General features: G+C 39.6%; 2 protein-coding genes and 1 long non-coding RNA gene across 6 annotated transcripts; 1 reads left to right on the top strand and 2 right to left on the bottom strand.

The window, feature by feature from the left end:
- Positions 1-230: 230 nt before the first annotated feature.
- ildr1b (immunoglobulin-like domain containing receptor 1b) lies at positions 231-7,657 on the bottom strand. 2 transcript variants are annotated; one of them, XM_032529203.1, is made up of 9 exons: positions 7,363-7,657; positions 4,898-5,068; positions 4,013-4,162; positions 3,760-3,879; positions 3,127-3,273; positions 2,766-2,891; positions 1,741-1,925; positions 1,024-1,671; positions 231-834 (listed from the first exon to the last, which is right to left on the bottom strand). In XM_032529203.1, exons 1-9 carry the CDS (start codon positions 7,409-7,411, stop codon positions 796-798), a joined length of 1,635 nt encoding a protein of 544 aa, XP_032385094.1. In that variant the 5' UTR covers positions 7,412-7,657; the 3' UTR covers positions 231-795. The 2 variants fall into 2 exon arrangements, with proteins under 2 accessions (XP_032385094.1, XP_032385093.1); XM_032529202.1 differs by having other exon boundaries at positions 1,024-1,925; positions 7,363-7,656.
- LOC116697823 (uncharacterized) lies at positions 3,159-15,549 on the top strand. Its single transcript, XR_004334055.1, has 3 exons — positions 3,159-3,282; positions 4,886-5,880; positions 15,536-15,549. It is a non-coding gene; the product is annotated as an uncharacterized LOC116697823 (long non-coding RNA).
- ildr2 (immunoglobulin-like domain containing receptor 2) lies at positions 10,156-27,304 on the bottom strand. Of its 3 annotated transcripts, XM_032529192.1 has the most exons (10): positions 26,983-27,304; positions 23,340-23,669; positions 22,112-22,231; positions 16,535-16,591; positions 15,118-15,264; positions 14,847-15,005; positions 14,412-14,525; positions 13,189-13,390; positions 12,085-12,751; positions 10,156-11,056 (listed from the first exon to the last, which is right to left on the bottom strand). In XM_032529192.1, exons 1-10 carry the CDS (start codon positions 27,020-27,022, stop codon positions 11,021-11,023), a joined length of 1,872 nt encoding a protein of 623 aa, XP_032385083.1. In that variant the 5' UTR covers positions 27,023-27,304; the 3' UTR covers positions 10,156-11,020. The 3 variants fall into 3 exon arrangements, with proteins under 3 accessions (XP_032385083.1, XP_032385084.1, XP_032385085.1); XM_032529193.1 differs by lacking the exon at positions 16,535-16,591; XM_032529194.1 differs by lacking the exon at positions 14,412-14,525 and having other exon boundaries at positions 26,983-27,303.
- Between the last annotated feature and the right edge of the window lie 39 nt (positions 27,305-27,343).

The following is a 27,343-nucleotide window of genomic DNA, read 5'->3' as shown; positions in this document are numbered from 1 at the left end:
TTATAACTACATTTTGACACAAGAACCATTACTTTAGAACATCTTACTTTAGTAGGGTAAATTTCCAAATAAGTATGAAGTAAAATTCCCAGTTACCAGTGGACGTCCGGGGGAAGTTGCCCACTTTGTCCAGTTGATAGTCCATCTCTAGGAACATCGTTTTAGTTTAAGGGATTACATCAGATTTTACAATGTATAAAAAGTACATAAAGAACTCACTTCACACTAGGTGTATCTAAAAAGGTTTATTTAAAACATACACATATCATCATGATACATCTCTATTCATGTTTCTAACAAAACATTAATGAAAATCCCAATTATGAGTTGTTTTTTGTAGATTTAAAAAGTTCAGGAAGTCCACCATGTCCAAGCAGCATACTATTTATTGAAGTTACTGTCTAATAATGGTACTATGGATAAAAAGGTTAAAGAAATAAAATAATTTATGCTTGTTGAAACTGTTAAACATTCACTTCACAAACAGCAAAAGGATAATTTTTTTCCATCACCAGACAAATGCCACCATGTAATGCAGTTAGAACTAATCAGTACTAGCAATTTATAGACTTGATGGAACTGTTTTTTTCTACTTTGTACAAATAAAATACAGAGTAAAAGTATATTCATTGAGTAAATTTCCAGTACTCACCATCAAATTTCACAACAACAACAACAACAACAACTACATTTTTACAAGCCTGATGAACAGATGAAGGTACCCACTGTTTGTCTTCATTTTCATCGTTCTGGAAACATTCAGGAACAAGTTTTTAAAAAAGATATAGAAATGCTTCAGATGACTACGCTGGTGCCGCTACGGGAACTTCTATCCTATGAGAGAAAAGTGACAGGAGATATGAGGATTCAATAGATGACCAACAAGACTATGAAATACTAAAAAGTGATGAAAAAGTCAAGAGAAAAAGAAGGAAAAGAAGGAAAGTAACAGACTGAAAGCTAACAGAGAAAACCTTTCGTCAGTCTGTTGGTTCAGAGTGTGTGTCAGTACTTGGATCTTACAGAAAGGTGCTCGTAGTTCCCGCGGCTGCGTCCAGGCTGGGTCTCAATGGAGAAGTAGCTGGGGGGTTTCTCTGGCCAATCCTTCCCTTTACCATCTTTCCTTCTCCTGCTGTCTTCCTCTTCATCTGAGCTCCAGGATCCTTTGCGACGCTGAGGAGGTGAATAGCTCTTCTCCCTCCGAGATGCTCTGCTGTGCAGCTCCTCCATCAGGTCGTCACGACTACGGGTACGAGGCCTGGATCCACCTCCTCTACTCCCGGCTGAACCTACTCTCTCATTCCTCGAACTCCTGTGTGGCGCTCTTGCTCGCCTGTTCTCCCATTTGGAGTCATCGCTGTATTCACGCAAGATCCCCCGTCTGGGAGGAGTGGCGTCTCTATAGCCATGACTGCCGCGGTAGTGACCCCCTCCAGACCGGTTTGTACTCCCACTGGACTGACTGGATATCCTGGGCCCACTTCTGGCTCTGTCTCCACCTCCAGGCTCCCTGCGTGAGGAAAAGCTGGGTACACGCTGGATTATAGGAGGCAGGGTGATCACCCTTCTCTCCAGCCCTCTCACCCCCATCTCATCCAGGGCCGACAACATACTAGGGGGCCCTGGTGTGTTGGGAACGGCTTGAGGAGCCGGCTGAGGCTGAAGTTGAGGCTGCAACGGGAGCATATTTTGGTGAGCGTATGGAGCCATTTGATGTGCTCCCACATCCAGTCCCCTCACCTGGTTCTCCAGGTAGTCCAACACCTGGCCAGTGCCGCGGTTATTGCCGTGCCCACTGCCGTTCATGTGGTGTGGAGGAGGAGGAGGAGGAGGAGGAGGAGAAGGCTGATGCTGCAGGGCCATGGGGGACAGCTGCATGGGAGCCATGGCATAGTTTTGTTTGGTGGGGTAATCCAAGAATGAGCCTGAAACAAAAGTGACAAAGAGAGAAAGACATAATCTTACTACTTGGCACTTTGGGCCATCAGAAACAAGCTGTAACGTTGATACATTTTCATCCTTCAAAGTTGATGCTGTTTGCAAATAGTTTTACATTTACACATCCAGCAGATAGGGAGCAACATACAAATGATTATTTTTGAGTTGATTTTGTGTCTACCTGATGAATGTAAGTCCAATATTCATTCTCTTTAACTCCGTTTTTCCTCTACACTCACTCCAGAAGAAAATATCTGTCTCTTTAGTTGCTAAATGCTCCACTATGTTCACCAGCTATTTTATTTTATATATGTTGTCTGCTGTTTTGCTTTTTTTTTCACTGAAAACAGCTACTTGCTGTGGCTGAAAATACTATGAGTGGTGAGAGGGAATAGAACGCAATGAATGTGACCTTATTTGCATGTTTCGGTAGGCAAAAAAGGTTACTTAATATTTAATTAGCAATTAATATTCACCTAAAAAGTTGCTAAACTGAACATCAATCAAAGAAGAAGTATATGTTGAAGGACAGGGTTTTTTCTTTTAGTGAAGACTGAATTACAAACATATGAAACTAAATGGGATTGTAAGTGGTTAATGCTATAATAGCTTAATACAGCAATTTAGACAGACTTTCTATTTATTTGTTGGACCATCATCAAAATCATATTTCATCACAATGTGTTATTTCCTTGATATAAATATAAATATATTAAATATATAAAATACAGTAAGTCAGTAAGTACTGATCCCCCTTTTGAAACCAAACAGAATGATGCTAAGAACGTTCAACAAAGCGTTAAATGGTTGTCTCTTGTGTCACTCACCTGAGTAAAGCATGGGGACGCCCTGCGAGGAGGCGTTAGAGCCAATGGGAGCGTAAATGGGTTGACCATTCATCCAAGGAGCCATAGCCTTCTGAGCCTCTCGGATCATCCTGTGCTGCATCACAACTGAAATCAGAGCAAAGAGGGGGGGGTCAAAGGTTCGAGTGACTCTGTGTTTCGATAGTAGGCTTAAACAAGTACAGAACCTGCAGGAGAAAAACTTGGATAGCTGCAAAAAGATTTGTGTGAAATAATCTGTAAAGTGTGATGTAGCTTTTGGCTTGATAAAAAGTAATACATTGTCAATTCTGGGTAAAAAATAAATAAATAAATACAAAAACAAAAAAAGCATCTCGTGTACCTTTCTCTGGGCAGCAGCATGTCTGTGGACAACACGGGCAGCGGACGTAGCAGCAGCACTTCTGCGGGCAGCACTGACAGCAACATATGCAGAAGAGCATGATGAGCAGGAGAGCACCGATGAGGATAAACAGGACGGTCAGCCAGTCTGGAACAGGTACGAAAACGCATGATCACTGTTAGAATACTTACATTATCAAGAATAGACAGAGACCACTGAAGTTATATCGATGTTCATTTTGCCTTGTGAACACAAGGAGACAGTTTCCACACTACAGAATAGTACAGAAAATGCCTAACTGGAAGCTCTCTACAGATGCAAAGTGGATGTTAATACAAAGTCATAACAAAGTCGATGTTGTCAGTTTATCTGATTCGGTCTGGGAATCTCTTCCGCCTGCTCTGCGTCCAGAAACATCCTGCGCCTTTCACAAGGACAGACAATGGCTCCATGGTTATCTTGTTCAGAGTGTCAGTATAATATGATATTCTTATTCAAACAGTTTTTTAATAATAATCAGAGAAAAAGTGTTTATCATAATTTTTCTAACAATTACGGATATTTCAATCTAGGAAAATTCCTTTTGGGCTCTACGTGACCTTAAGTGCCACAGCCCTAACTGAGGAAACTCACGATACACGATGAGTTTGACTTCCCGATCAGAGTCACCCGTCGTGTCACCGGGAGCGTCGATGGTGCAGAAATACACGCCGTTATCCCACCACATCACCTCACTGATGACCAGGTCAGCCTCTATTCACAGAAAACGCCACATTCCTTTGACATTAATATCAACTCTAGCTTACAGAAGCAACATAATCATATTCAAATGTAATGTACTGATACTGAAATATCAACGTTGTCATTATGATGGGATCAGACTTACTGTTTTGAATGGTAATTTTGCGCTCACTGTACTCTGAACCCAGGGTGGGCTGATTAATGCCCCTCTTCTGGATCACTGTGCGGAGTGTTCGCTGGCTGTCCGGGCAGTCATTGGTGGGGTCCTGACCCAGCTGCTTAGCGGCCTGAAAGGCTTCATAACCAGAGGAAAATACATTAAGATATGTTCAACTTGTTGCATTCTTTTAGATCGGTCTACGTCACACTACTCAAACCATCATAACTGTGGCAATAAGGTCCTTCAGATGAAAACTACAACAACCAGCTCTTCAGCAGGTTATATAATTTAAATCACTGCGTAATAATTTAATAACCCTCTTTGTCCTCACACACAGCCTCTCTTGGCACATCTCAATGTGTGTGTGTGTGTGTGTGTGTGTGTGTGTGTGTGTGTGTGTGTGTCCGTATGTGTGTGTGTTTATTACTGCGGCTTCAACATTAGTGTGTGCTTATAGTCATGAACATATATTTCCTTACTTATCTTGATATTACTAAAATGCTGCTATTCTAATACCGATGCAGGAGCCTATAGAATGACCAACATTTTTCTTCTTTTTTTAAATGTAAGAATACATCCACACAGAAAGAAAATGAACACAACATTTGCCGTTTTGGTAATTGATAACATATAAAACACATCAACATATAAAATATAAATATATAAAATACATATAAAAATATTAAGCCATGAATGGTGTTCATAATAACTAAACTAATCTTAAGTGCTCTAAAGAATGACAGCTCACCTTCTGCCATGTATTTATGTACGCCACTATTTTTTTTAATTCTTTTTTTTTTTTATATAAAAGGTTTGGTTCAGCTATGTACATTGCACATTAAAATCTGTCTCCTCCAGCTGCAGTCTCACCCGTGGAGTAGTAATCCAGCACTGGGTCTTTACAGAAGGACTTGTACCTCCAGGTGACCAGGACATCCTGAGGGTTGGCTGAGGTGGAGTAGTCACAGCGAATGATCACAGACGCGAACAGAGTCGTACTCCTCTGCGTCTCTGGAACAATCACCTGGATGGACAGCAGCTCTGATACAAGTAGGAAGAATAATGGTAACATGTAAAATAACTAGCCTGGTCGACACCAGACCCTTCTCAGTTCTAACTGACAGTGACTTGCGGAGCAAATCCAAATTTGCCAAAATTGTGTCAGGGTTTTCCCAGGCTATAAAATAACTGCAAACACAACACAATATTCAAACGTGTTTGTGTCACAGCTTTGCTCTTGAATGCTGGATTGATAAGAATCTCACCAAACTGGTTAACGGCTTACAAGAGAAGTCCTTAAGTGTGCGCACTGTTCTATATCATTAGAAGTAATAGCTTAAAATTATGATCATAACTGTAGCTTATTGAGAAAAGCATCAGTTACGGTTCGGATCAAAGTTTAAACACTTTCTCTTTCAGTGGTCGCCCAGAACCGGCTAGAGATGCGTGTTTGTCAGTGACTGATGTGTTGGCATTTTTTTCCAGTTAATTTGTGTCTGAAAATATTTACAGCAATCGATGAGGGCTGCAACTAACAATTATTTTCATTATTGATTAATCTGCCAGTTTTGTTAAGAAATAACTGAAATGTTTGACCCATTAAAATATCAGAAAAGAGCTCAAGTTGATGTCTTCAAATTGCGTGCTTTATCTGAACAGTCCCAAACTATCATACAGAAACAGAGAATTTCTGCTTTAAAAAGTAGAAATTAATAAAGTAAAATTAATAGGGGGCCCTGGTGGCTCCCATGGTTGAGTGTGCGCCCCCTGTACCAAGGATCAGTCCTTACCACAGCGGCCCAGGGTTTAATTCCAACCTATGGCCCTTTGCTGCATGTCGTACCCCCTTACCTGTCTACAGCTTTGCCTTTATTAATGTAGACTAAAATGAGGTCTGAGAATCCAATATAAAACCGAACTATGAACTATGAACCATCCTGTCCAAACAGATATGAAACGCTTACAAAACTGAACTGCAAGTTTTCATAGTTTTTAGACAAAACTAGGTATTTTTCCACACAACCTTTATAGAAGTGTGCAAAATTACTTGTGCATACATTGTAAAACTTTAAAATGGGATTAGTATTCTGAGTCATAAACTAAAGTTGTGATGTAGAACTGAGATAATTAACTTTCCAAGGAAAAATGCAAATTTGCAGGTTCCAGCCTCTCAAGTGTAAAACGTTATGGCTTTATTTTGTCTTCTTTGATAGTAAATGGATTATATCTGTGTTTAGTGTTTATTTATGTTTTTAAAGACATCACTTTGTTCTCTGGAAATGTGACGGACATTTGTCTCTGACTTTTTACACCAAACAATGAATTGATTAATCAAGTATTGAGTAGATTAAGACTACTACTAATTTCATTCGCATTTGTTCTATTTCTTATTTTTGCAATTCATTTATGAATAGTTTAGACTATAAAATCTCAGAAAAGAGTGACCAAAATGACGTCTTCAAATTGCATTAACAGTCCAACCCGAAGATATTAATTATAGAGCTTCAGTGGTTAGTCGATTTATTGATAAATCGATCAACAGAAATGTATCTGCAGCTATTTTGATTATCCGTGAATAGTTCAAATCAAATGTGAGAATTTGCTAGTGTTCCTTGTCTTACATTTAACTGAATATATTTGGGTTTCTGACTGTTACATAAAAACACCCTGGGCTCTTTTTCAATTATTTCTGATGTTTTATAGAACAAACGATTAATCCAGAAAATAATCTGCAGATTAATTGATGATAAAATAGTTACAGCCCTTTTTTAATAAAATAGAGCCGGTAAAAACAACCAATTATCACATTGAGAGGCTGGGACAAGATCTTTTTTTTTTTTACATTTTTGTTTGATAAACAGTTTTAAAAGTTTATTCAGTTATCAAAATGACTGGTGTAACTTCCTGTCGATAATTAACTAAATTATTTCAGTTTAACAGCAGATTAATCAACAATGAAAATAATCTTAATTTGCTTTTTGATATCCTCTAAGAAGGTTTGACGTAATTAAAAGTTACATTTAATATTTCCTTCTATAAAACGAGGCTGTTTCCACTGTGTCAACTGTTTGGATGTTTTGTATTTTGGAGAACATGAAAAACCATAAACATAATCATGTCTATGGGAAAGACTGTTAGTGTGCAGTCACGTGACAGAAGTCGGCCTTGTCCTGTGTACACCTGTCGATAATTAACTTGCACACATCGCTTAGTTTTGACTGTTTCTTCACCCTAAACTCCTATACACTTAAAAAACACACTACTGCTACTTGAATAAAGTATAAACGTTAGGCGCCCAATGTGTTTGAGCTGCTCCAGCGCCTTCACAGCCTCACCTGTTGGGAGGAGAGCCAGCAGAAGCACCATCAGGATCATATTTCCCATCTCGTTGCTCCTCACCCCTCCGCGGAAGCTTCACCCCGAGGCGACTCAAAATCCACCAGAAATCCACCAGAAGTCCTGAGTATTTGGATGAAATCGGCTAGTATCCGCTGCTCTGCACAGTAACTCATCCTTACACTCAACACGTCATGTTGGTGCAGCTGTGTTTACTCTCTGAGGTAAAAGACGGTGTTTACAGTCGCACTGAGGAACAACTTTCCCACAGAGAGAGAGAGAGAGAGAGAGAGAGAGGAGAAGAGAGAGAGAGAGAGAGAGAGAGAGAGAGAGGCAGATCGTCCCCCTCCCCCTCCAGCTTCATGTGACATCATTGACCCCGCCCTCTCTGACAGGTGCAACATGGAGGAAACGAAAAGAGAAGAAGCAGGAAGAGCAAACAATTTGTGGTCACCTTTGTTTGAAGTGAAGGTGATCACCAATACATGCCTAAACTGTCTTTTTCTTGGATGACTAGTTATCTCAATATGAAAAACTAGATTTAGCCTCCTTGATATTATACTCTTGAATTGAAATCTCAAATTTGGTTGAAGAGAGCAATAGCAGAGCCACGGTTGAAAGACTGAATAGAACAAAAACTGAGATTTTCAATGAAAAACACGTACAAATGCAATAATAGGCCTACCTTAAAAACTATTAGTTTGTAAGTGTGTGATAAAAATAATAATCATGTGTCTGCTACATTTCTTTATGTGTTATTTTCTCCATAGGAACTTTTTCAGTACTGTTGTCTTTTTTGGTGCTCAGGTTTTTATTTCAAAGCCAAATTGTTGTTTTCAATACCAAGAACTATAGATAGATAGATAGATAGATAGATAGATAGATAGTCCCATTCTTTTAGGCAGTCTCTTTTATAGTTTTAAAAAGTATGACGAGGGCAAGTAACAACGGAAAAACCAACAAAACGCCTAATGTATTAATTAGTTATCTGCTGTGTTTCAGTGAGTTCAAAGCTTCTGATGAGTTTACATGGCAGATAAATAGATTCTTAATGTACTGGACATGTGGACATCCAGTCCATTAATAATTGATTTAGCATGCACAATCTGCATACACTGAATGAAGCAGAAGCATGTCAGCTTGTCTGATTGTTTCATTTATTCATCAGTGGCAAACAGTCCAAGTGCAATGTTCACTCTCGGGACGAGTCATATTGTGTTAGAGCTCTTTGTGCGAGGATGTTTTGTCACTTATTCAGGAGGTGGGCCCCAGCCAGCTTTATTGACACGAAACAAGCCCGCCTGAGGCGAGCTCTAGCGCTGCTCTCAGCTCACTGAAGTGGGCTGAAAAATGCTGCGTGGATGAAAAGCTTTGCCGTCACATCTGTGTCTGGCTTCACGCTGAACCTCCAGACAAGTTTTAAATTCCTTCCTTGTCAGTATTTGAGAGGAGATACAGTACCTTTCTTCCTCTTAATAACATGGAATTCAGCATGTACAAAACGTTGACACTGTTGCGGGCGGTGTAAGAAAATGTTACCAAATGTTCTTCTGTTTTGCTTTTATCAACATTTAGTCTTATTTTGTTTTATATAAACAGTGGTAACATGCTGGGACAGGAGCAGAGGGGGGAAGCTAATTATGTAACATGATATAGTAGCTGATATAGTAACATGTTTTTCTGTAAATATTTTGAAATGAGGTGCTATTGAATACTTTATACAAACATTTTAAGCTGCACACATGCTTTGTGAGATAAAGTGCGCTGAGTGTGTGTAGTTGGGTTGTCAGTAAAGCTCTTGTGTTTGTTTAGTTGTGTATATTTGATAAGCTATGATTAAAAAGCACAGGCTTTTTTCCAAGATACAATACACACACTTTATCACACATATTGTGAAACACAATAACCACTCAAACATCCGATTCTTTGATAGGCAATAAGTATTTTATATCAAAATGAATATTGTCAAAATTATTGAAATGCAGATAAATGCAATCCTCTAGACCAGTTTTAGTTATCTGTGGAAAGTGTGAAATTGTTGAGAAAGAAATCACACTAAAAAAAAAACCACTGAATTTATGCTTACGAAAAATGACTTTTTGACAAAGTACTTAACCAACCTACCATCAGTTACACTGCCGGTCAAAAGTTTGAAGTCACTTAGACATTTCCATTTCACTCCATTGTAGACAGAATACCGCCTGAGATCAGTTTCATTTTTATTTATTTTTTTGCCAGGGCAGCAGTTTTTAGATTAAATTATGTGCTTACATAATTGCAAAAAGGTTTCTCTAATGTTTCCTCTGTTAGTTTTTTAAAATGATATCAGATTAGTAAACAGAAAGTGCATTTGGAACATTGGGTGAATGGTTGCTGATCATGGGCAATGTAGACATTGCATTAAAGATCCGCCCCCCACTTAGATCAGCTGCTATTCTGTCTATAAAAGAGTGGTAGGGAAATTTGTAAGTGGCCCCAAACTGTTGACCAGTAGTGTACATGTACACGTCAAATTCTGGGTTATTACGTGATCTCCTGATTTGGTAAAAAAATAAAAATAAAAAGTCTGCTCAGCAACATGCTACATACTTGTGGAAGTTTTTGTCAAATCCGTGCACACTGTGAAACTGAAACAGTACAAGACTTCCATGACACATGAATGTGTGCCATTTTCTCGTCTGCTTAGATGTAATGTCTTATTTCCTTCTTAAAAGAACCAGCTGAATTGATTGTGGCACATTGGCCACAATGTGCTAATACTCACTTCAGGGTGAGTATTAGCATATTTTCTACCTTTTGCTATGCATTAGCCGCATCAATAGAGGCATTTCAATATTTTCTTCAACAAGAGTTTCTTGGTTTTCACGCTGTTTTGATACTATTGGATTGCCCCTGAACCAGAGAGCACTTTGTTAGACTTTTCTCAACCAACACCAAAAGGAAGCGCTCTTTTTCTCTGTCTTCCCACTTTTCTTCTTAAAATTGGATGATTTGCTGTTTTTCTTTCGTTTGTTTTTTATGATAGAGAACCAAATATTTTTAGACTGTTGGACTGTTCGGAAACTCTCGGCCGAGATAATAAACGTACATTAATTTAGACAGCGGAAATCTATTTTGAGTTTTCTTTATTGAAAAAGTATTTAACCAGTGCAGTTAATAATCTGCCGAACAAATTCAAGGTACAGTACTTACGGTACATACAGTACAATATCAACAACAGACAAATGCAAATACAAAGTAAACCTGAGTTGAGTGAGAAGTAGGTCTGTAGGAAAATACTAGACTGTGGCATTATGCAGATAGAAAAAATGGCAGATGATAATAAAAAAAAACAACATCTTGGCATTGGTTATACTAAATCCAGTCACTCAACTCGACAAATAAACCTGATGTACACACCACATACATAACATCTGCAGACTACACATGCAGAGATAATTCATGCACATGATTTGAAGACATCGTAGACATGGCTGTACATGCTGCTTTGTGCACATTTCTCAGCATTTTCCATCCACTCTGTTTTTTTCAGTGCAGTTATTTTCAGAGAGACGAGCCAGACTTCATGCGACTGATGGCAGAACAGTTAGCTTCTCCTGTGTAGCAAGTAGATGGTTTAAATGGCAGTGCCGGGCAGGTCGAGACTGGGAAACCTTGTCACACTATGAGGGAGCCTCTGCTCAGTGCAGTGCTCTGTTAAAGAAATACACCAAAAGCCATACATTAGAGACTTTGCATTCATGCTCAGCCTGGGGCCTCAAATTATTTAAAAAGCACGTAGCTCAAGCTGTGTTAGTGATTAAGACAGTGATGGAAGTGTTTGGGACATGTGGTAAGCCAGTTAGTAAGCATTTGTAACACTGTAATGGTTGCAAGAATGAGCAGATTATACAGACTTACATTATAAGTGTCATTTGCAATTGCTTTTGTAAATCTATAAAAAAAAACATCACAGCTACGTAGATAAAATCATCACACAACTGAAATGTTAGGGATTCAGTGTTAAGACCATGAATCTTGTATGTACAGTACTTTACACAGGAGATGATCAGATTATGTACATCGTGTTGTCAAACATTTTCAACACAAAGCTGGTATTATTCTATTTTATTCTTATTGTCAAGAAAACCCTTTGACAAGACTAAAACAAATAACACCTTTCTGACTTCACTAATCTGACAGTGGTGCTCAGCCCCAAATGAAGCCTACTGAAGAACAAAATCATAAAACACCTGTCACAAATAATTAGTTTGCGGTATCTTGTAATTATTAAATACGTAACCACAATTTTCATTCAATTTTAATTACCCACCCCCTCTCCCTCTGACCTGTCTAATCTTTGTTTTTCTCTAATTTAGTGTTGTGGGGGTATTTGTGTGGAGAAAGATCATGCCTGAACTAAAACTTACTGTACATGCTCTGTAAACATGCATTTGCACCCTCAGACCAATAGGAGGCTCCTATTTAACATTATATTTCTGCATTGCTGATGAGAAGGACAATTATGGCAGTTGTCTACAAGTGCAACAGTGTGCCTCACTGATGTGTTTTTAACGGACCTACGGACCGTTTTCGACCCTTATGTCATTACATGTTTTTGTTGACAATAAGAACATTATAGAATATACAGACTTACCCTGTAACTATTTAAAGGACTTAGAGGCTCTTTCCAGAAAAGCTGAAGAGGAAGGAAGTCCTTGTTCCTGCTACAAGTAACTCACCAGGTTTCGGCTCCTGTCTCTGTCCTCTTGGCCCCCCTGTAGTGTATTGGACGTTCCCTGGTGGGGGCGGGTGTAACAAAAAGGCCTCATGGCTGGTTCAGTGGTCCTGTAACGCTCTGATCTGGAAGGCTCTACAGTGCGGTACCGGTCTGAGGTTGGGTCAGCCCTGCGGTACCGCTCCGCCTCCCACTCAGAGTACGGAGGCAAAGGGTCCTCTTCTTCTGGACGGTTACTAGGTGACCGGCTGTAGTAACTATCGCTGCCCTTTCCTCTGGAGCTTCCTTTAGAGGGAGTGTCACTGTCTTCTTCTGGTCTACAAGCACCACTGTTCCCGCCCCGCCCCCTGGCCTTGCTGTCCAGCACACTCCTGAGGAAGGCGTCGTCGTATCCTTTGCTTTGGGGCGGTCGACAGGGACGATCACTGTCCCATGTGTCTCTTCTCTTCTGGGGTGAAGGTGAGGGGCTGCGGCGGTTACAGCCATGATCTTCATCTCTGTAGTAATGCCTGGGAGGGCTGTAATCCCGCTCGTAGGCCAGGTCTGGAGGCTCAGCGCGACGACCCCGGGAGCCGTAAGACCTGGCAAAATCCTCCAGCTCATCCAGGGAGCCGGTGCGCCCTCTTCTGCTCAACGTCTTCCTCTGCAGGTGCTCTGAGCGTGGGTTCCACCTACAGCAAAGAAGAGAACACACAGAGTTTGTATGGTAGTAATAATAATAATAATACTACTACTAATAATAATGATAATAATATTGACATGACACTTTACATGACAAATTGGGCCGGTAAAAAGGTCAAGGTCAAATGTATTAATAGACACACACACACACACAACACACACAACACACACACACACACACACACACACACACACACACACACACACACACACACACACCACACACACACACACACACGCATGCATATCAAAGTAGAAAAGTAGAATTAAAGATCCAATATAATGGGCACTTGAAATGGCTGGAAAACTGTTTTTTAGAAGCAGACAGTGCATCCTTAGTGGTGATGTGGGTTTACCAAAGATTTCAACCAATAACATCATAACAAATGTTCTTACAATCCTCTATTGCCTGACACCATCATTATACCTTCTGTCGAGCTCGTCGTCTGAGTGGTTGCCTCTGTCCCGTCTGTGCCTTCGACTCTGTGTACGTGGAGCTGCTCTCAGCACTGACTGGTCGTCTAGGTCTGCAATGGGGGGCAGCGCCTTCATCTGCACCGTCTGATAGGTGTGTCTGAAGTCTGTATTCCCTCCATCGTGAAGAGAGCTCAGCTCTGAGAGGCTACTGGCTGTTGGCACAGACACATCCGTAGAGCAACATTTGCTACCTCCTATCATAAAATTCATTCATCAAAACATTTGTCAGGTAAGTTTTCTGTAACTGCCAGCTGGAACACATAACTATAGCTGTAAAATGATGTGATCGAAGATTTCAGAGTAAGACCTGGTCTGCTAGAAGTGCTATGTCTGTGTTTGGGATCAGATCATAGTAAATGCATAATCTACTTTCTAGCTTGAGGTTGCTACAGCTATATAATCATGAGCCCTGATTATAGCTATTTGCTGAGGGCAGAAATCATGTGCCACCTCAAACTACTGTCACAAACAATTTAGAAGTCTTGTGATATTATTTCCTCTCTGTATTGTCAACAAATTCTATGAAAGGACCAAAACCAACAACAAAGCTTGATTTAGCCTATTTCTGTGTTATAGACCTTAATTGATTTCCATAAACTATTAAAACACCTAAATCAATCAATGTTTTCCCACTGCAATAAACATGGAAAGTTTACTATCAGTCAATTCCACATATGCCACACATACAAACGTCCTTCTGCCATAAATACTGTCCACAGCGCCAAATGTGTACTGTACTGTAATTGACCGCTGAAAATAGTCCCCAACAAATGTACTATTTACTCCTGTTTGAGTAACCTTTACTAAAAACTACAGGGCCCAGCTTTATTAGAAAAATAAAAATAAAATATAACTTTACATTGGTGACCTGATTTTTTTTTTTTTTTATATGTTCAGTATGAACCAGTTGACTTGGGGCTGAGAGCCACAGACTGGCTGGGTAGTAATGGACGGACTAAAGACCAGCGTATAAGACCAATGTTGCAAATCATTGAGCAGAAACATCTTTTTTTGTTTACAGTTGGTTATACAGACAATGTTAGGAAAATGAATGTAGGGATTAATTGGAAACAAGCACTCCTTGATTTACACAAACCATGCACATTAAACACAAACATAAACACTGTCATACAACCACACAGACAGACAATGGCCTAATCTGTGCAGGCTTACATTTAAGTGCAGCCATCTTGGAAGAGGGAAATTGACCCAGCTCCTTCTCTATGAAGTACAGAACTTTCATTGAGTCCTGGTCTGTACTGGCTTTCAGTCGATAACCGCTCCATGCTGTGGATGTGGACACACATATACAGTACATACACACACAGGGACGTAACCATGCAAGGACCCACTCATACACATATGTGTCCAATGCACGTTCTTACAAAGCAGACAACCAGACTCACAGTCAATTTGTTAGGACTAGTTTTAAATAGTAAACGTGCATGTGGCAGACAGACATTTCTGTCATTTCTATAAAGGTTAGAGACGGACACAAGGATGAGGGATGGTAGATGAAATGAGGGTAAATCAAGTCAGTGTGTCTGAAAGGAATTAAGAGCTTTTATTGTATCTCTGCACTTTATAAACTGTTTTGTTGACACTCACCTCCAGCCAGGTTATTCTCCACTGAGGGGATAGAGGCGATTGTTGGCTCCACATGGGATGAAGGGACCTGAGGAATACCAGCAGGAACACCAGGAATGTAGTAGGGATACACAACCTGAGCTGGCGGTCCACTCTTTGCCATCTTCCCTGCCTCGTATACTGCACAGGAAAACACCACAACAATAAACTTTCCATGCAGAGTGGAGTGCTGTCACTTAATTTACATAAAGAATGTGTTTTATTTACTTGTCAAGTTGTTTGTGTTACTTACGGTGTCGTGGACAGCAGCAGGTGTCAGGACAGCAGCAGCAGCGGACATAACAGCAGCAGGAGTGAGGACAACACTGGCACCAGCAGATCCCCATCAATAACAGGAACAAGACACTGCCCAGGACTACAGATCCCACGAACACCCACTCTGGAATATAGACACAAACTCACATGAAGTCATCTCCATTTCTGTGAGGCATAGTAGGATTCAGTTTAAGGTATGACACAGACTTCATTACTCCATCATAACTTAGCTAAAATGTATCCATCTGTGAGTCCTTATTGTCCTCGATATAACAATTTTATTTCTCTTTTTCATGTTTTGGTCCTTAATTAGTCAACATTTGCTACTTAAAGCTGCAGTAGGAAGAATGCAAAAAAAATCAGAATTTGTAGTAGAGTGAGGCCTCTTCCTGCAGCTCTCCCTCTCCCCTCTAAGCTGCATGGGCAATACATGTACAGTCAATAGGAACGCTTTGTTGCTCTGAAATGACCTGTGGTTGACCAAAGTCTTCTTTGTTTCCTTTAAAATGTGATTACTTCTCTGTTTTATTCAACACATGTATCCAACAAACCCTTTTCCTTTAAAGTGTGGATATAAGAGGTGACATCATCTACAACTGGAGAAAACAAATTGACCCCTCCCAGGGATCAGTTAGTAAATATCACAACACATGGATGGACAGGTTGAAGAAGTACTCTGTTGTAAGAGAATGGAAATGTGTTTATATGTGTGACACACTTATGATGTCTATCACATCTACGGTTATGCACAGCTATATTTGTATGAGCACATGCACATATGTATACATATAATATAATGCAGATTTATGAATGTGGAGAAATCAATAGTGATAAAAACAAGCACATGCAGCAAGCTTGTTGTGTTTCCACATATCAGAAATTACTTTTAGTGACTACAATAATAATTTGTAGAAAAAAAAAAATCAGACCCAATTGTAACAAATCTGAATTTTCCTTTATAAACCACACAGATGTTTCTGTCTCCCCTTCGAGACCACAGAGCATTAAAAAGGAAACTTCAGGAAAACTCTAGGGAACTGTGAGTGACTTTTATCCATCGTCACATCTCCAAAGCATCCAGATCCTAACAACACACTTCCTCAGGGTTGGCCCAGAATCCACTCAAAAAACCCTCTCTAGGTCAACACATTTCCCCAGAGATCAAAGATGAACTGCACTGTGAGTCTGTGAATCTTTCTCTATGTGGCTTCAATAACTGACTGTGCGTTGGGTTAGATGCTACTTTCTGTACATTTTCCTCATTTTGACCATAATTTTTCAACACAAGATCATGCATATACATTTGTTAGTCAAAGAGAGCTTTGAGTGATAAAGAGAAAGTGAAGCTAGAAGATGCAAGGCAGTGAGACGAAAGTGCAGGTGAGGTGCCGTACCTGGCATAAACTCCACATCAAACTCAGGTAGGAGATCGTCCTGCTGACCTGTCCTGCCTGCAGAGAGAAGGAAAGCACAGGTGAAGGGTGGCAGAGGAAGCAGAAAGCAAGAGTCAAAAGGTCAGCAGAGTGGATGATTACTGGTGGTCCACTAATGGAAGAACTGACAGGACAAACTTTTAACACAAATTATTCATCTTACATGATAACAAATGAGGACCTTTTTTTTTAGCCATGTTAGCAATGAGGTTCTAGGAATGGTAACGCTGTTTGGTCCAGACTGAAATATTTCAACAACTACTGGATGGATATACATGAAACTTAGTACAGACATTCATGGTCCTCAGAAGATGAAGCCTCTGACCGTTCCTGTAGCGCCACTGTATGGATTATATTTCTATTTCTATAAGTCAAATGTCTCAACAATTATTAAAAGGTACACCATGTAATTTGGTACACACATTCATGTCATCGTGATGATGAATTATAATAACTTCATTTTCTTTTCTTTTTTAAGATTATTTTTGGGGAATTTTAGGCCTTTATTTATAAGACAGATAAAGACAGGAAAGGGGAGAGAGGGAGGGATGACATGCAGCAGAGGGCCGCAGGTCAGAATCAAACCCAGGCGGCTGCGTTGAGGAGTAAACCTCTTAATATGGGCTCTATTAGGTGAACTACCCAGGAGCCCGATAACTTATTTTTGTTACGTGGTGCCATCATCAGGTCTAAATTTCAATTTGCACAAAGTTTAGTTTATGACAAATACTTATGGGGTGCCAGTGGTAAAGCACTTCATGTAGAAAATAACAGCAACATTTTGTCACATTTAGCTTCAAACAATGTTTAAAAAACTAGTGTGAATTTTTGAGGGTCACTTTTTTGCACATTTACAACAATATTTGTCAACTTAGAGATATTTTAAATAGTTAAGCTAATAGTTAGCAACTGGTCGGGGGCATGCGGGGATCGGCTCTTCCTGGCCTTTGTGCAAGCGAACATGACAGATCAGTCAAAGTGAGCATTCAGATTTCAGATTTACAAACGGCACCCCATAAATACTTGCAGAACGAAAGATACTCCCATCATCCTCAGCTATACTATGTATTAAGTGCTAACAAGCTTTAACAAAATGGGAAACATACTAAATGTTAACATTGTCTTTGTGAGCATGTTAGCATGTTGACATGAGCATTTAGCATAGCTGTGCCTGCCTCACGGAGCCGCTAGCCGACTCTTGTTCATCACAGTGATAATTATTTGGTGTCCTTATAAAATATTTATTTATTTATTTATTTATTTTATTAATTCAGTACAGCATTACACGTAAATGTACCAGATTGTAGACCGAGGGCTAATTTCCATCTGCAGTTCAATAGGCAGGTTGGAGTTACAGTAAAAAAGACATAGGATAGTAACATTTAGTAGAAAACAAGAAGACACAAAAGGAAAAGAAAAAAAACAAGAACAGGACAAGTCATTAGTAGAAGTTAAAAAGGAAACACAAGTTAGAGGTGGTTACACGTTTGGTTAGCTCTAAGCCACAGCTTTACCTGGCTCTTAGAGGAGACCAAAGTGGGACGCTCCCTTATAGTTGGGGGAATTGTGTTCCATAATGCACTACCTTTAATAGATGCATTAGGGCTGATGGAGGTTTTTCTGAAAGGAACCTCACAGTCCCTGTTTACAACAGCTCTTGTGATCCAAGTGTGTCTATATTTAATAAATTCCAGCAGTGGAGGAGCGCAAGGCCATAAAGCACTTTATAAATTAAGCCCAATGAGGAAAATGTACAATAATTATCAAAACTCAATAAGTTATATTTCTCCAAGATGTTGCAATGATGATAATAGAGAGGTTTTTCATCCAGAGTCTTAAGCGCCTTCTTAAACAGAAGCTCAACTGGTTTTAAGGTAGTAGACCTTAGTAGTAGTAGACATAGACCAGCTAGTGATGTAATAGTTCAGATGTGAAAGTATCATTGAATGCAGAAACATCAGAGCTGCTGAATCTGATAGATTGTTTAAAATTATGAAGATTGAATTTAATTTTTTTGGATATCATTTTAACATGTTTTTTAAAAGCGAGTCTAGAGTCTATAATCACACCTAAATATTTAGATTCATTAACAACTTCCAACTCTTCTGTGCCCAACATTACCCCGATTGAGCAAGCATAACAGTAAAAGATTGCTTTGACAAGTATAAACAAAAACAGCTTTTTTTTTACATTTAAGATAAGACGCAATCTACTGAGCCATGTTTGTATGTGTGTAAGAGCTGTTGAGAGAACACGTGCTGCCTCCACAAGATCTTTTGCTTCAGTAAAATACAGTGTCATCAGCGTAAAGCTGGAAATTAACATGTAAACAGTTTTCAGGTAAGTCATTAATATATAGAGAAAATGAAATGGGCCCCAGTATGGAGCCTTGTGGGACTCCAACTAAACAACCAAAAACTGGCAGGAGGCGTGGCGGGTGAGAGCCTGGCTGGCGTGAACGGTGCCGAGGCAGGTCTCGCAGCGGGGGTGGAAGTCCGGCGGCAGGATGTAGCCGGTTCGGCTAATTCTCGAGCTTGTCTTCATACTGCGTAGTTGAAGAAAAAGTGGGAGACGAACAACGGGTCCGCTGTGTATATGTACAGTAAATGCGGACGTAGTTGAGGCTCGTGCTGGACGCAAGGGCGGGAACAAAAATCTTCACGACTGCGCATGCGCGAAGGGATAAACCCAATAGCGTAGCCCTTGGAGGGCGAAGCCTATACAAAATAGAACTAACCCCGCCCACCACAGTGCATTGTTCTCGTGGGACAAGTATGAGTGAAACCAGTTAATAGTTTGAGCAGAAAAATTGAAACGTGGCAATTTAGACAGCAGCATTTCATCAAAAGCTCTTTTCAAATACCGTAACACAGCACCAACACATCCATTTTTATCTAGCTGACACTTAATTTTTCCATAAACTTGGCCAATGCAGTGTTTGTTGAGTGATGTGGCTGGAACCCAAACTGCATGGGATGTAAAGGTGTTTGACTATTGCTGAGGAATTCAATGATTTTTTGCTAATCCATTTTTCAATAATTTTCAAAATTACAGGTAGAATGCTAATTGGTCTATAGTTATTCATGTCAGATTTGTCTCCAGCTTTAAATACTGGGATAACTGAGGCCAATTTCCACGCCTTAAGAATAATTTAATTTTTTATAGATAAATTAACCAAGTGCATGAGTGGGGGCGCTAAAACCTCTTAATGTACCTTTAGAAAACTAGTGTCAAGCCCATACATATCCTTGGCTTTAGAATTGTTCAGAGCCGTAATGACATAGAGTTTCATATAAGTGTTTTTAAAAAATACTAACCTATAAACATGAACATAAGTCATGTAAGTCATAGTTCAGAGTTCAAAATGCACTTTACTTTGAATCTAATTTTAGCAGGAGGCCAGCAGCGCTGTATTTCTGTATTGAGTGTGCCTGTCCGGTGGCGTTAAAAACTGCACACTGAAACATCTATACACATGCAAGCGCCACACGCATGCATGCACACGTATATTAAGATGTGCCAAGAGAGGCTGTGTATGAGGACAAATAGGGTTATTTTTTTGAAAACTGGGGCACATAATGATTCTAGGGCAACAATTTAACATGGCAGCTTTAAAAAAAGAAAGAAAAAGGTTGTACGGTTAAGACACAATGACTCGTTAGTGCTACACATACAAGATAAACAGGCCAAATAAGAGAAAAATTCAAGCCAACTAGAAAACTGTAAATACATACAAATATATGGACTGCAACAGGTGTGCTGAGACTGAGACACACACTGCAGGTGTTCGTGATTTTAGTATGTGTTTATCGTGAGGTGGCAAAGGACTACAGTATAATTACAGTAAAGACCCGCCTGATCTGTCTGGCTGCAGGGATAGACTAAACACCAGTGGCTCCAGAGTGTGCTGAGTAGACTGTTACTATGGAGGGAGAAAAACCCAGCCTACCCTTCCCACCTTGTAAAAAAAGTAATCTTGGTTGCTTGGCACACTCATCTACATACCAGGAAGCTCGGCAACACAGAGTAACCTGAGAAAGCCGAGGAGCTATGCAGCCTTAAGAGGGAGGGAGGCAGTGAAGGATGCAGGAATGAGTAATGGAAGAGCACATGAGAAGATTTTGCAAGAAAAAGGGAGAACAGAGGGAGTGAACATCAAAGTAAAATCCACCCAAAAGAAAAATTGAATCCGAGCCTAGGGAGATGGTGGGAAAAGAAACATTGCAACTTGTTGCTTAACACTTTTGGGAAATATTCACTTTCTCGCTGAGAGTTGGGTGAGAAGACTGAAACCACAGTCATGTCCATACAGTAAATATTGAGCTGCAGCAGGCTGCCAGTTCTCTAGCTTAGCATAAAGACTGGAAGGAGAGAAACAGCTAGCTAATACATCATATTTCTTTCCCTTTTTTCCCATGCAAAATCACAAGCTTAAAATCCCAATTTGTGGTTATAAGGGAGGTTATGATGTGCTGAGTATTTTTGGTTTAAACAGAAAAGGTACAATGTGTTAATCAGTAACCTTATTTGTATTTTGTTACATTTGAACAGAGCCAAGCTAGCTCTTTCCAATCAACTTCCTAAGCACTTTCTGATTCCAACTTCTTTATTGCAATGTGGCAAAACCCAAACCCAGTGTAGTCTTGTTATTCTCACATGTTTATACCCTTGTCTTCTTTCCTGTGAGCTGGTTATAATCAGATTAGGTCTGAGTGGAGGAGGAATGTATGAATGAGCAGACTCTAATACTACAAGCAACTTTAGGGTTAGTCAAAGATAAAGGAAGAATTTGGTAATTGTTATGAGAGTTCAGTCCCCTTTTCTACATCTCTCTCTTTGTGTCTACACCAGCAGCAACCCATGCTCTACTAAAGCAAATTGCCATGGTAACAGCTTTAGGACTGGCTTTGGCAACAATGGCCTCCATGATTTTTCTCACTGAGCGGCTCTCTTCCGGCTGTAATCGCACTATGCAAGTTCTATTCAAGATCTGTAGTTCCAGTGAAACATGATGGAACAAGTCCACTTCCAACCTGTAGGGGGACCAAAGCGTCATCTAGTGATGCTTTATGAAGTATGAAGTATGTCAGGTAACAAAAAATAAAGTGATGTATCAATATGAATAATATTATTGTCTGCTTGTGTATGTGTTTGTGTACGTCTGTTTCTGTGAATGTTGTTTCTGAGCTGTGCACGTTGCTTATGCTGTCTGCCTAACTTTCTTCTGTGTGTTTTTATTTTTATTTTTCATTGGTCCTGAGACACGTTCTCAGGTCTCAGCATACAGTTTGTAATTATTTGTAATATTGAAATAAAAACATTTGGTCACAAAAAAAAAATATTGATAATATTTTTTTCGGAAATAGACCATTCTGCATAATGAGCATATAACGTATTGAAATAAACTTTAATGAGCCTAATATGAAACCAAACATTTAAAGAAAACTTTCCCCAGTTGATCATGATCAGGCTCAACATTTGTTTGTTTGTTTGTTTTACGTCACTGTATTTTGATAAAAAAATAAAGTATAGGCCTACCCAGCACCAGTAACTCCAGCTGGGCTTCATTCTTCCCCTCCAGATCATTGGCAATGACGACTTTACAGAAGTACACTCCACTGTCGCCCCACTGCAGCTCCCCAATACGTAGATCTGCTTCTGCACAAAGACCGAAAACAAGGTTATATACCAGGTTAGTTTTTAATCGGCGTATATGTTAAATTCAAACTGGTTGACTTTGACAACAAACTGACCATAATGACTTAGTCAAACAGTTTTTTGAGTGCAGGATGTTTTGTTTAAATATTTTAACTTAATATTAGCGCTGATACGATACCTGAGTTTCAGTATCAATACCAAAACGAAAAAAAAGTTTTAACATGTTTTTCTACACAACCCTTTTCATCGTATGAAAGAAAACAAATGTCTCAAATATTGAAATTACATAGCAAAATCTTGATTTAAATCAGACACAACTAATCAAAGAATCAAAAGAAGTTTTTTTGCGATCAAATTTTTTCTTTAGGCAAAAGTGTAAAGAATAAGTAAACAAGATTACAAATCTGACACTTTTTGGTCAGTCCAAAAGCATTGAGGTTTAAATACACCTGTAACTTGAGACTTTATAGCAGTTTATTTTATTTATTTATTTTGAGGCATTGTAAGGCTTTTATTTGACAGGACAGCTGAAGACATGTAAGGGGAGGGGGGGCAGTAAAGGGCCACAGGTCAGAGTCGAACCCTGGCCCGCTGCGTCGAGGAGTAAACCTCTATATATGGGCGGCCACTCTACCAACTGAGCAATCCGGGCGCCCATTTTGCATATATTTAAGCTGTTAACTGTTAGTGTTTTATCATCTGCATAATGTTTGTGAAGCCAAGACAAAAAGATTAATTTATCATGTTTTTGTTTTTTACTGTAGCCTATAAAATAAAGACAGGAGAGTGTTGTTAAACGTGGTGTTGCACTGACACATCTAGAAAGAAGACGGGTGTTTTGTCCTGATAAGGCTTAAGGTTTTACAAGGAGTCATACAGGAATAGGAGTGAGAGCAGGAGGTTGTGATTGTGTGTGTGTGTGTGTGTGTGTGTGTGTGTGTGTGTGTGTGTGTGCCTACTCTATTGTAAGACAAAGACAAAAGAGGTCTATTTAGAGAACAGGAAACATGAGGCACAGTCAGCTTTGATTCCTGAGTGCAGTCATCAAACAGCTGTAGCAAATCTTTCTCCTTAATTCATAACTTTAGGATAATAAGGATGGCATTACTGTTAACGATGGCAATGTCTCTTCCTTTGTAGTGCTCAGCCAGCGTCATGGAGGCTCCCTGCGCCGAGGCCACAACTCGAACTGTGCGCCCGCTGTCGGAGCAATCCAGGTGGGACGTGGCGCCCAGCTCGGAGGATTTGATGCCCAGACTCTCGGACAGGGTGAAGGACTCTTGTGTGCGGTCTCGACAGTAGGACTTGTACCACCACTGGACCACCGGTGTCTGAGTAGAGGCTGTTTGGTACTGACATGGAAGGACCACAGACTGGAAGAGCATCGCAAACCGCCGCTTCTCCCGCACTGTGACATGCACACCATCGCACACAAACACTGACAAGAGAAGAGAGAAAATAGGAATAAGTTGTTAAAAAATGTACACAAATATGTAGAGCTTTCTAATCCTGGACACGTGATTTGACTAGAGTTCAAAACCTCAAAGATATTTGATTTAAGATGAAGAAGCAAATCCTCACATTTGAGAAGCCAAAAACCCTGACTGAGTTGTCAGTTTACAAGTTACACATATCTAAAGGAATGCAGCATAATGCAGTAGCCATGCAATACATCCTACTTTAATGAAGGTAATGATGTTCAGCTTTTCATAGGTTTTAATTCAGCCGGGGTGATGCTGAATTGTGTAATATTAAGAGCAGTTGTAGTTTATCTTAATTTGCCAATTATTTTCTTAATAAATCAATTTATGGTCTGGTCTAAAGCTGCTCAGTATCATTTCTTAAAGCCTATAGGATGACGTCATTAAATGTCTTGTTTTGTCCGACAAACAGTCCAGAACAAAACCGAAAAAGATTGCGTTTGCTATCAAACAAGAACAAGAACAGCAGCAAATCATTACAATTTAGAAGATAGAATTAGTGATTTTTGGGGCATTTTTGCTTAAAAATGTAAATAGTTCTGTTTGACTAATGTATTAATCAACTACTAGTTTCAGTCTAGCCTGATTGATATAAATGAGGTGGACAAACTTTGCAGGACTATTGTATTAAACGTTAGTTTTAACTGAGTGTAGACAAAAACAGTTTAAAGAGAGGAAGAGGATGCAGATGACATCTTGGTCACAGGAGAAACATCTGGATCTCTTCTTTGTTTCTGTGGATGATTCAAAGCACCTGGGAGATATGCAGCGTCTTAATAAAACAGGAGCAAAGACGGGAAAAGAGCTGATGTGTGTCGAGGGGGGCTCCTCTGCTGCTCTCTATCAGGGTCAGGAAGGCTAAATTCCAAAGTGTGTGTCTGTGTGTGTGTGTGGGGGGGGGGGGGTTGTCATCACAGAGGGAAGGGATGGAGAGGTCAGACCCTCGTGGGTGCTTTCAGCTTGTCATATTAGCTCTAGGTGGGGCAGGAACTCACTCTAAACATTCCCCTCAAAGACAGGAAATCAAAACAAAACAAGTCCACCAGCCTGACTCTCCTAAGGACTGTTTATTGTCTGACTCTAACATGGACGCTTTTCCTAGTTTGCTTATAACCAGGGCAATTAGGATTGCAACTAAGAGTTAGGCTATTGTTAATACATTTCAATTTACCGTCTTTAGTCTATTAAATGTAGGTAAATTAAAGGTAAATTCAGATGTTGTGTTTTGTTTGACTATCAGTCCAAATCTCAAAGATTTTCAATTTTCAATAATATAAAACAAATCATCACATTTGAAAAGCTATCATCTAATAAAGGTGTATCAAGTTTCAAGCTTGTGTGTTAATGTTTGATGAACTAAAACCTTAATGAATCAAGTTATTCTAATGGTGTATGAGTCCGGCCAGATGAGCATCATCAGGTTTCTGCTCCACCTGACAAGAAACTACACTTTATCTGCGCATTGCACATTTCCAAGTCCACTGATGGTGGTGATGGAGCCAGAGGACTTTTACAGTATAGGAGAACAAGAGGAGGAGTGACGGTGGTCCTAAATTTCTCCCACGAGAGAGCTCTGGTCTTCCCTTTGTTTGATTTTTTCATAGACCAGTCCATTGTTAAGGCTGAGCCCCCCTCCCCCCTCTCTGTCCCACTTGAGGAGCTGAGAGGGGGAGGAGGTCACAGACTCCAACCAATGAGAGTGTCTGGCCTCCTCCAGCTGGGTGTGAACCGACCAATTAACTGCTAGAGATTTAAACCAAACTGTTACTCCATGAATGCTACCAGTCTGATGTGAGAGGCTTGAACTAGTCTCAAAGTTTTAATTATTGGTAGGCCTACATGTAGTTTACATCAGGTGTGACTCACTGTGGCTTAATGAACAGGTAAGAGAGACAGCAGACAGCCTCCTCCGCCACCTGCATACAGACTAAGGCCTCGTTCAACATTAGACTTCCCTTTTAAACAGTATGTGGTCCTAAATGTCTTCCAGGTCAGAGCTCTGCTGCTGGACGCTGCATGTTTCCTGAACACAGTCAGACTTTTCCTCTCCAGAGCTGTCACATTTCCTGCTTCTACTGCGTCTCACACATTCTTTCACATTGACTCGTTACAGACCAACACAAGAACACCATAAGACTATGTCTTCATGTTTGATAAAGGCGTTCAATACAATTGTGCAGCAACACTCAGAAACTTTGCAAGAAGTGAAGTGAGCATTTTTGTCAGGAGTGCTTTGCTCACAGATACATTTTCAACCCTCTTGAGCATTGTACAATTTATGGTGCCTAATTAAACATTTAAAGGTATACATTGTAGTAGTACTAATCTGCCAATCCTTCTCTTGATTAATTGACTATAATTGGTTTGTCTATAACATGTCAGAAAACACTGAAAGTGACTGTTGTACTTTCCCACACCCCAATATGATAATTTAAGCAACTTGTTTTATTTGATCAATCTACAACTCAACTCAACGGTATTTTGTTTATGATGGACCTTTAGCATTATTAGAAGTAATGTTAAATGCACTTAATTTACTATTCTAAAGAAAAGCATCAAATCATTAAATTTAGAACCTGAGACTAGGGAATGTTTGACATGACATTTTCTTGAAAATTGACTAAGCATTAATCAGTTATCGATTGATTATTGCAGCACTACATTGGTATATTGGTATATAGCACTATATATTATATATATATATATATATATATATATATATATATATATATATCACTATATTGGTATATTATACCTTTAAAGTACAGCTCTACCATTAAACACTGTAGGTCACTGTAAAATGCACAATCATGCTTTTATATAGTAAACTATAGTGGTGTACAATAGAAAGAGGCTTATAATAGAAAAGTTATAAGCCCTTAGGGAATATTATTATCATAGACTATCTGGGGAGATAAAGTAGGTCTACAAACCCACACACACACACACACACTATTAAACACAATATTAAATACTAGCACTACAAATCCCCAAACAATTATGGTCGTCATAACCCCCTAACGTGTTATTAACTTGTTAAAAAGGGGCAAATAATTCCTATGCCACATTACTCTCGTTTAATTCACCTTAATAAGATGTTGCCTATACAATAAAAATAACCACTTCAGTGAGTCTAACTACAGATAGCATTAAGGTGCTGGGATAAGTAGCCATAGCTACGAACATCGATCAACCTGTTGCGCCGTCGTCGTAAAGAATAACACATTTTTATTAAAGAAGACCAATTTAAGCGAAGAGAATAACACTTACCTAATACTCCCAGTAAAATAGCTAGCCGGTAAAAGTTCATTATACAGTCCGTTTTATAGTAAAGTGCAGTTTCTCCGCATGTTGTTCACTCTGGTTATCCGCTAACTTCTGCAGTAAACAGGACTCACGGACTGCGACTGACGGGACTGTACCACTTCACACAGAGGTGAGTCCAAACAAAACACTGATCTGATACAGCTCTACTGACAACTCCTGTTCAACATTCTATATGAAACACAAGAGTTAGTGGTGTTGTCTCTTTATTTTTATATTTTAATTGAATCTAATTTTAGTTTTCTGCAGCATGTGCAGCAGCAGTTCCTACCGGGCAGAGTGGAGAGGTCTGCCCGGTGAGGAGGTG

This window comes from Etheostoma spectabile, chromosome 11 (assembly GCF_008692095.1).
Source record: "Etheostoma spectabile isolate EspeVRDwgs_2016 chromosome 11, UIUC_Espe_1.0, whole genome shotgun sequence".
NCBI classification, from domain to species: Eukaryota; Metazoa; Chordata; class Actinopteri; order Perciformes; family Percidae; genus Etheostoma; species Etheostoma spectabile.
The sequence above is the reverse complement of the archived record's forward strand: the minus strand, read 5'-3'. Positions and strand labels throughout refer to the sequence as shown.